The sequence below is a fragment of the Vanessa tameamea genome, chromosome 13 (assembly GCF_037043105.1).
Source record: "Vanessa tameamea isolate UH-Manoa-2023 chromosome 13, ilVanTame1 primary haplotype, whole genome shotgun sequence".
Taxonomy (NCBI): Eukaryota; Metazoa; Arthropoda; class Insecta; order Lepidoptera; family Nymphalidae; genus Vanessa; species Vanessa tameamea.
In genome coordinates this window covers 6829056-6839058 of record NC_087321.1, presented here as the reverse complement: position 1 = coordinate 6839058, position 10003 = coordinate 6829056, and the positions used below count along the sequence as shown (strand labels likewise).

The 10003-nt window shown below is 29.8% G+C and overlaps 1 protein-coding gene across 1 annotated transcript in view; it reads left to right on the top strand.

The window, feature by feature from the left end:
- The window catches only part of LOC113403673 (transducin beta-like protein 2), a 70388-nt gene that overhangs the window by 31614 nt on the left and 28771 nt on the right, over nt 1-10003 (top strand). Inside the window, exon 3 of the mRNA XM_064216816.1 lies at nt 4857-5080. Coding sequence (XP_064072886.1) covers nt 4857-5080 — 224 coding nt within the window. The remainder of the gene's footprint in view (nt 1-4856; nt 5081-10003) is intronic.

Below are 10003 nucleotides of genomic sequence, written 5' to 3'. Positions count from 1 at the left end.
ATGATTCCAATATCAAATATCGTAATTGTTAGTCATTCATATTTCTAAGTAAGAGAATGCTACTACGCTGCAGCCACGTCACCGGTTGCAGTACACCGAATGTCCAAACATATTAAAGTAAGTAAGCAAGTGCCTAGGTTACAACTACGAATAGCATCGATGGATACTATTACGAGGCACACATGCATATTACGCTAAATCATTATTGAAAATTATTCGTCATTTATGCAGATTATGACGTTGTTTCACAGTATTTAAACACGTATGTATTTATTTTAATGTAATTGTCTATTTAAAGTTTACTTGTTAATTATTGTTTCTAAAGAGTTCATTATTATTTATTAGTGCTTGTAAAATGTATTTTTTGATGAAAATCAATGTTCTTTTTTTTTTTTGGGTTCGTTTACTGTAAAGTATCTCACAAATGATGTCCGTTCGATTCTCCACTTTTTATATTTTCTACAATAATAAAATTATTCACCTAATAATGTTTTTTGAAAAATACATAATGTAGTTTACGAAAATAAATAAACATTGAATTAAAAAACGATAACCTCAAAGCTTACAACAATTTCGGAGTTTCTCAACATATTATCGTTATTTCAGCTTAATATGGGTTTGTCGTTGAATTGTTAACAATACGAGGTGATTTGACCATGGCGCTTGCACAGCTCGCCTCCGCGTCGATACTCTTTCACAATAACTTGCACAAAGTAAGGTTCCGTTTCGTCATCGCACTCCGACACGCCCACGATCCCCACCAAGACACCATGACACGATATCAAACAAAGTTTAAACACATGAGTGTCTACTCTGTGATGTCGAAAAACGAACCTTCAGAATTATGACAAAATTCGACGTAATCTTTTAAGATTTGTTGAGACATTTGATTGAAGAGCTTTGTGGTACCGAAATATATAACAAGCTTATAATTTAAACAACGTATAATTTATTCGGATTATTTTCTGACCGACAAGTCATTTCTGCTTATGTTTACATATATAAACTAAAGTAGTTTTAGCTGAGGCTCATCTACAATACAGAGAGACCTTGAATTCGGTACAAGCGTTACTGACATGGACAAGTTTTTGTTGTGTCTCGTGTTTTTAAAATCGTCAGTCGTTTTGTATGAATTGACTTTGGCAATGATTTAAACATTGATAATGTGTAGCCAAGTAACGAATCAATCGATGGTCGATGAGGCTTTGTTGCTATATACTGAAGTACTTCCTAGTTCCCTTGAAAAGGCCAATGAACTAAAAGAATTAAACGCGCAACTATACTCATATCAAGGCATATCATTATTATGAACATTTAATACGAAACTAAAAAATGAAAACAAACATCGATATCTCTTAAATAACTGTAATTTTTTGTTATTCGGATTAGAAGTTCGAACGCTTGTCGCAACTGGGTCAAACTCTCCAATAGTGTCGCTTTCTGAATATAAAGACGATAATATATACGCGTTTATCTTTACTGACCTATAAAACTAGTATAGTTATATTATTTAAAAATAATAATACGTCATAAAATCGGTAATGGGCATCATGGAAGTATAAACGTTCCATCAATCAATGTTAATTAATAAATATTAAATGGGATCAGAGTGTTTTTGTTGCTTAAAAAATGCAAATGATTACAGAATTGATAACTGTATGTATAATTCGAACTGGTGCCTCGTCTGGACCACGACCATGAATTTTTTATTAATTTCGGATAATAACGAATTTTTTGTATGTTTAAGTGTTGATACGCTAGTCGCCGTGATGAACTTAAATTAACAAATTAAGTACATTTATATTGCTAAGTAATAAGACTGATTTAATTGCCACTTTCTAATAAAAAGTTGACGTCTACTTTTTACGAATGGTAATACTGGCATTTTAAAAAACTGCAGCTTGCTATTGATATTTGATTTTTAAATGAAACCGTATGCAAAGTGTATTGCAACCGTCCCTTAAAAATATATATTATCAATAAAAAAAATGCTTGTTATTGGACACATAAAACTGAATTCGCTAGAACGTTGGTTTTAGTATAAATTATATGTCATATTTTTTAGTTAATATGTTTTATATTTCGTGATTTCCATAAAAAAATTTAAGATCTTTACTGAGGCTATATCGCTCGCATTTCCCTTAAGAAATATAATCATTGTATTCTAATAATAATTTTAATTAAAGGTGCATAATTATCCGAGCTCTTTTAAATGCATAAAACATTACGTCATATCTCACCCTTGGGCTTTGATCTGTAACTTGATAAAACATATGCATACATGTTAAGTAAATTAATTAAAAAAAATAAAATAATTGTTTCTTTATATTATTATTTTATATTTCGAAATCATACATATATAAAATTATAACGTTTATCCTAATTTATGTATTGATATCTGGATTTTCGATGCGTTCCAAAAGTAGATTGTGTATTATTCGTTAATTTCGTATATCAAAAATCAAAGTCAAAATATTATTTATAAAAGTACTTTTGAATCGTCATATTATAGTGTTGAACTAAATGTCAATCTACTATATTTTATTTGAATATTCCAGTATATTTTATTTTAAGTATTATCGAGGTTAAGACCAAACCTACCCCTATGAAAAATTTCATTACGATGTGTTAAGTTGTTCAGGCGTGATGAGATAAAAAATTGACAGGCAATTTAATGACTTATTAAAATATCCATCAAATGAAGTAAAAATCAGCATGACAACCACCAATCAATATTTAAGACGCCAATCGAAAGTATTAAGAGCTGACTTCTATTAATATCTGCACATGTGTCTAATTATATTATTTGGCTCTCTACCAAAATTAGCTATTTAATTTACTACTCAATCGTCTATTAAACTATAAAAATATCATAATTTTTCAAAACAAAACACAAATATTTATCATTTTAATCCTAAGTACTCTATAAGAACAAGCAGGTATATCAAATAGTATCAAAAGTCTATAAATGTAATAGATATATACTCTGAAGGCACGGAAAACGTGTCGGTGGTGATATCTTTATTTATATATTATGAAAATGTAATTTAACCTAAAATATTATAATTAACCTAACCTAATTCTTCATTTAATATGCAATAAGTATATTTTTCAAGACTTGTATAAGTTTTGTTTTTAAATTGATTTATTTGTAGCGCCGTGTAATAATAATTGCTTTAGTTTTTTACGAACGATGGACACATGAGATAGCCTTTAACGTGTGTACGTCCTGTGTGTGCTAAGTACGCACTAGCATATTATACATTAAAACTTTGTAAGTCAATTATAGACCTAGAAATGTTCAGAGTTATTACTTTGAATTTTACATACATATTTAATGGAAAGTTATTACTAGTACCTCTAATTTGATTATTTTATCTATGATTTATTTTGTTTTCGTTTTAGTAACCGATATTAAAATATTATAGAAGATATTATATTAAAAATTGTCTGGTGTAATAGCTAACTGAACACTGAATTAAAATTATATAAATAAATGTTAAAATGATCGTAAATTAAATGCATGTCTATTAGTGAAATGTTGACGGGAACCGCTGGTGTAAATTAATGAATTGGCGATATTAACTAAATTGCTTGTTAATTGTTTCACTATTCTTTCGAAATAATTGCTTATTAGCTACATCATATCCTTCCTTTGTCGTTGGTTTTATCGGAATATAAATCTATATAAATCAGACATGGAACACTATGTGATTTATTAATAAGTGAAAATGAAACATTCATATGCGACAAATATTTTTGGAGTTATAGTTTATCACAATTAATAATTCTTGACGGTTTTGAAGTCAACCGGTTCATCAAACATGCAAAATTCCCTTGACTCTGGTTCAAACGATAACTTAATCGCGGGCACGCATGACGGACTATATTAATAATATAGATGGATTACGATTACCAATAGTTTGCATTACACGCTCTATCGGTCAGTTACCGTCACTGGTCCACGACTTTACGTTTAAAGTGCGATTGAAATTGCGCTCGTAACAGCCTGAAATCCAAAGGCCTTGATACAGTGACTCAGTTTCGATATCTCAGTGCTCTGATGACCTTTTACCGGTTCCCGCATTGCTGCACGCTTACCTAGATTTCTGTCTATATTTGCACATTGCCTAAAACAAGCAGTTAATGTCTTAAGACGCTAAGTTTTATTATTTTCCTTTACTTCTTGAGTAATGATAATATTGTAAAGACATTTATGGCACTACCTGACTTAAAGATTTTAAAAGTATTAGGATTGGTAAAGTATTGTAAATGTTTAAAAGATTTAAGAGGAAAAGTAAAATCGAAACAATAGAAGGATACTGTTAGGTCTATACAATGGTGAAGCATTTTAAGTTTGAGTCAATTGTTTGCTAAAGCCGATAATCTTCATGCTATATAGTATATTTCTATTCGTCATGTATTTTTACTTTAAAAATGCAGAGTTTAAATTTCGTTTGGGGTATTTTATAAAGTGTCATCAAAGTGTGGGCGACAAGTCTCTGCCTACGTTACCGCGTGAGTCAAAATGAGGTTGGCAATGAAACGACTCGCAGTCATGGTCAGCGATGCCATGGCATTGGGAAACCAACATGAAAAATCTTGTGTATTTCACCTTCTGCCATCTTCCGAATGTCATTACAAATAAATATCTTGATATAATTGTGCGTGATAGGGAAAATACTGGACGCCCTTCGAGTAATATACTAAATCAATTTCTAAGTACACTTACATCTTTGAATTAAATTCAAAAGTTATACTTGGAGGATAACATCATAAAAAGGCTTATGTTAAAAATCCTAGTCGTATATATATTTCGATGCTTAAATTTAATAACAATAAAATTTATCAAACAGATGGATCTGTGATCGTGTGGGACATCCGCGATTTAAACGTGAAGGAGCACAAGACGTTAAGGGTGAACATCGACTTCGATCACGCATCACATGTAGCCTGGAGTCCAGATTCTAAAGCCTTCGTCGTTCACACCGTTCGGGATAACAACATCGTTGTATACAAGATCGAGAAGAAAAAAGACGGAACAATAGGATCTGCGACGCCTGTTATTACATTCGATAAGGTGAGTTTATTTTTATTGGCTGTATTCAAAGCAAAAGCTATTTGTTTATTGATATTCGAAATACTATCAGCGTTTTCAAAATTAACAAAATTAACAGTTAAATGTACGGTGTGCTGTGTGATTCATCATTACATTACAGCCATTGACAACGATTGATATTGGAGTCTTTGTTAACCAAAAAAGGCAAGTCAAAAGTATATTTAAGTAGGAACACCAACTCCAAAAGTACCTCATTATTTTATAAATTATACTAAAAAGTACTTCTGCAACTTCAATGAAAATATTATTTTTAACTATAATTTTGTACATACAGACAAAATTGTTACGTTTACAATTCACCTGTTTCCGTATTGCATGGATAATATTTCATGTAAAGATCCTTTGAAACCTTTCGAGGTTTTGAATTTTTGCCAAAAAACCGCTCGTGGGTTATAATACGTATATTTCGCCTATTTGACCTTCGCCTTTATTATAAAGGGAATAAGTTAAGCACTAAAGATAATTGGTATGAACATAACACTGTTATAGAAATCAACTTATAAAAAGTAAAAGCTCCGGTCGGAGCTTTCTAGAAAATTACTTAATGAAATTGTGGAAACCGCATCGAATTATATTAATGTTCAATTTAAAAGAGTACATTTGTTTTATCGTGACATCTTGTTAAGAAATCTACAATCAAATGTACATATATTTTTATATAGTTTAGCGATTTACTTTGTTCATCATTTTATGACAAAAAATATTACTTTTATCCATTTTAGATAATCTAATTGAAAACATTATGTTTAATTAAATTAGTATGAGATTCTGCGTTAATCTTCAATAACGAAAAAAAATCACATGCATAACTAGAAGTATAGAAATAATTCAGTGTTAGCAATTCAATGGCCGTGATTACAGGGAAGTTGTAAGATGTTTGAATTATATATTGTACATAGACTGAATGTACCGATACAACAAGGTATTGTTGAGTAAGATTTTCTGTAAAAGGACATAAAACATTTACACAAGTAACAAACCGAAATTAAACGTTTAAACGAGGCTTCCTCCGGAAAGACGATCGGATAAGCTTATTAATTATATATTTAGTAATTATTTTCCGTCAGAAATTGTTTCGTTGCGGTCATCGGTCGTATGAAACTATTTAATATTTATTGTATGCAACTACATTTTCTTGGCATACTTTTACTTTCAGTTTCACTTTATATAGATACGTATTTCAACGGTTGTCATCGTCGACACGCAACATTTGACCAAGATAACATTAACGATACGTTATAATTTTCAAAATTTTATACTTATTATAAATTTTGCAAATCGTAAAATATTATATTTTATAGTTCTTATGTCCAATTTACTTCCTCAATTTTACACCGAAGCATAATATTCAATTTGCATAATGACTCAAATCTTAATACGCTTGTTGTCCGTTTTTAGAAGCAGATCTACGCGGAAGTCTTAAAAAAAATTCAACCGGATAATATTGTTAAAATACTCGAAATTTATTTTAAAATGTATGCACATATGTTACATAAAATAGATATAAAACAAATAGCATACGAACGGAAGTATACGTAATTTTATCTACGTGACGTATGAAGTTGTTTCGTGTTTTGATAGTATTAGAGAACAAGATCATATTAATATATTACGCGTATCGTTTTTACTTACGCGTTTACGTTAACTCGGTTCATGTTACACGGTTTATTGAATAATTTCGGACATGGTCTATTACATTCGTTTACGAGTTGGTAAAAGCATCGTGTTGTGGTTCGTGAGACAATTTACTTGTTACAAATCGTTCTTGTATTATTATTATTATTTTATTTAAATTATTCTTAAATGTTCGGCAGTTGAGACGTTTTTACAATATTTACTTTCGAAATTCACAATTACCATACAATTACACAGATTATAATAAAATCTGTTCATTTTATTTTACGGCGTTGTGTAAACAGAGCTTAAATGTATTCTCGTTTAAGTGTTATTGATAATGATACCTCTCTCATTTTAGTTGGTGATGTTCACTGACCTTAAGATGGGTTTAATTACAGAATGAATTTGTAAAATCATTTACTTTGCCAGTGATTTGGCTTCCATCTGTATTAATTATATAAATGGAATAAAATTCACGTTTATAAAATAAAGATAAATTCAACGATTGCAAATGCAACGATGCAATTATATAAATGCAAGACGATTTTATATTCGATTACTAAGAACATCGATTGTGACGTAAGAGCTGAACAAATAAAAGACCATAGACATTTTTATTAGTTCATAAACCTAACAGCAGTTGCTTGATCTATAATATTGTAGTCACAGTATTACTTTAAATTTACATACAATTTTGTTCGATAAATGCGAACATTGCACGTATTTACATGTATTATATACAGGTAATAAAAAGTTTAGCGTAACAAATATTATAAGACATAATATTTATTACTAACAAATAAATAATTTATAATCGTTATTTATTACTTAAGCGCACTGTAGAATTTGCAATTTTTAACGATATACCATAGCCCCAATAACTTATTGACAAACTCAGATCTAGACAGAGATACTGTTTCGTTAGAAATGTAAATAAAAAACGATTCCATAATATATTTTCGAGAATAATAATCGTTTGGCCCTGAGTCGCAAATTCGGCATCTTTTGATCGCAGTAACGTGAAATACGCATTAAATATAGACTGGCTGAAAATAGGTGGGCGTCATAATGTAAACCCACATATAGATCGTTGGCCTCAGCTGAAAAATTGGTTCGAATACCACGTGTCTCATTCAGGTTGAGGAACTTTGTTATTTCTACATCATCATCAATCTCTTCGCCTATTTATTTTGGGGTTCTGCGCAGGGTATGTAGTGCGAGGGATGTGTTAAAATATTACCCACCTAGCCGACTGCCTCGTGCCAACCCCGTATAGAAATGCTATTCCTGGTGGAACTGTTTCTCGCACCAAACCGGGGCCTTGATGTGCATATACCAATACGGAGAAAAGTTTTGAAGTAAAATTACCTTGAGATTTTGAATACTAAGTTTTTATACGTATAAAAACTTAATATTCAAAAATCTAAAAAATCAAAAAAAAAATTTGAGTAAAAGAGGTTTGTAATTTTTCAGTGTTGCACACGTTTTATTTTTATTCGAATCGAAATCGAACTTAAGCTATACATAAATGAATTATATTGCAATAGTGTAATGTACCTGTAATATTTTTTATGACATACAGATTTTGTCATAAATTACTGGACAAAAGCTATTGTTTTCGTATTTAATAAATATTTCTCTTATCATTTGACTGTATAAACACTGCACAAAGATGTAAACCAAATGCAATTTTTTATTGTTTTGGGTTTATAAATGTAATACTTACTTTTTTTTAAACCATTGTAAAATGGTTTAAAAAAAATGAAGCATTTTTAGTTTTTTTTATTACTTTTTTTTATTATTATTAATCCATTATATTTTTAATAGTGCCTATCTAACCCTCTAATTCTGTTTGCTCCTTATGTAATATTAATGTTTAGCTTTTTTTTTCTATTTTTTGTATAATAATATATTGCTTTTACTGACTAGTTAATTATGTGTGGAATTTTAAGGGCTTTACTTAAAGAATTAGAAGATAAAACAGGAGATTATTGAGCTAAATATATTGAATAGATATACATATTGAAAAGAACGCTTACAAAAATGAATACCTAACTAGGATATTAAATTTTAAGCAGATTTCATACTTAAAATGGTTAGAAATCTACTTACGGCTTTAAATTTTGGTAAATATTCTACCTAAGAATGTTTCACGGTCATTTTGATGTTTTTTTATTTAAAATTATTAGTTATAAATGAATAAGATTTTTGTCTCACGTAAAATATACGAAAACTACTAAAATATGTCAAATATCACAAACGAGACGATAAATATAACCAGAATAGTAAGTCGCATGTATTTTATAAAGCATTTAATATATCGTATAAAGTTTATAACTAGAATACAAATTCTTTATTCACTCGCAGTTTTTCTTGTTTACGACGTTCAGGTAGACTTTACCGGCTTAGTTATTTTAACGGAACAAAAAGGAATTTGTCAATGTCGGTGCCTGTACCTGCTCTCACTGAAACTTCTGGAACAAGTTGTGAAGACGATAAGATAATTGATGCTAGTTTCTCATGAACAGGGATGGGGTCCTTTTGTTGGACGTCGTATGATCTTTAAGAAACATTCCGTCTCTTGAGACGCACGTGATATCTCATGGGAAAGAATGGAGACCGGGGCGAGCATTTTTTTATATAACATTTTATTATACGTATCGAAAATATACAAAACTTAATAATGATAACTTATTATAAAATGCATGTTATATTCCAATACACAAATAAAGAAAGAATAATTATTAAATATATAAATGTTCATCCAGAGAATCAAAATTACGACACGGAATGCTGCTGTTTTTTTTTAAATTTCGACTCTTTGTAAATCGACTTTTAAAAAAATAGGAGTCATACCCGACAACTTTTTTCTTCAAAAACCGATTTATTGCTCTAAGGTCTAAGATCCACTATCCCAGTCCTAGGGGCGTTGGACCATCGTTAAGGTTTTATTTGAAGAGTAAATTATGAAGAGCAATTTTTTTTAAATAAAACTATATTTTTGCATTTAATATTTTATTTCATAAAAGGTTTATTCTAAAGAAAATATGAGTGAATCATTTTTTTATATACCTTTAAAAACGTTAAAATAATTATTTAGTTTTTGCATTAATTCGATATTATTAGCAGACACTGCTACAATGTCCTTACGAACATTTAACTTTACGTGACGCAATAAAGTCAAGTTCGTTTAATTTATATTCATTGATACCAAATTACAATACTGATCTATCGGCATTGTACAATGAAATTGATTAAAAAAGTAAC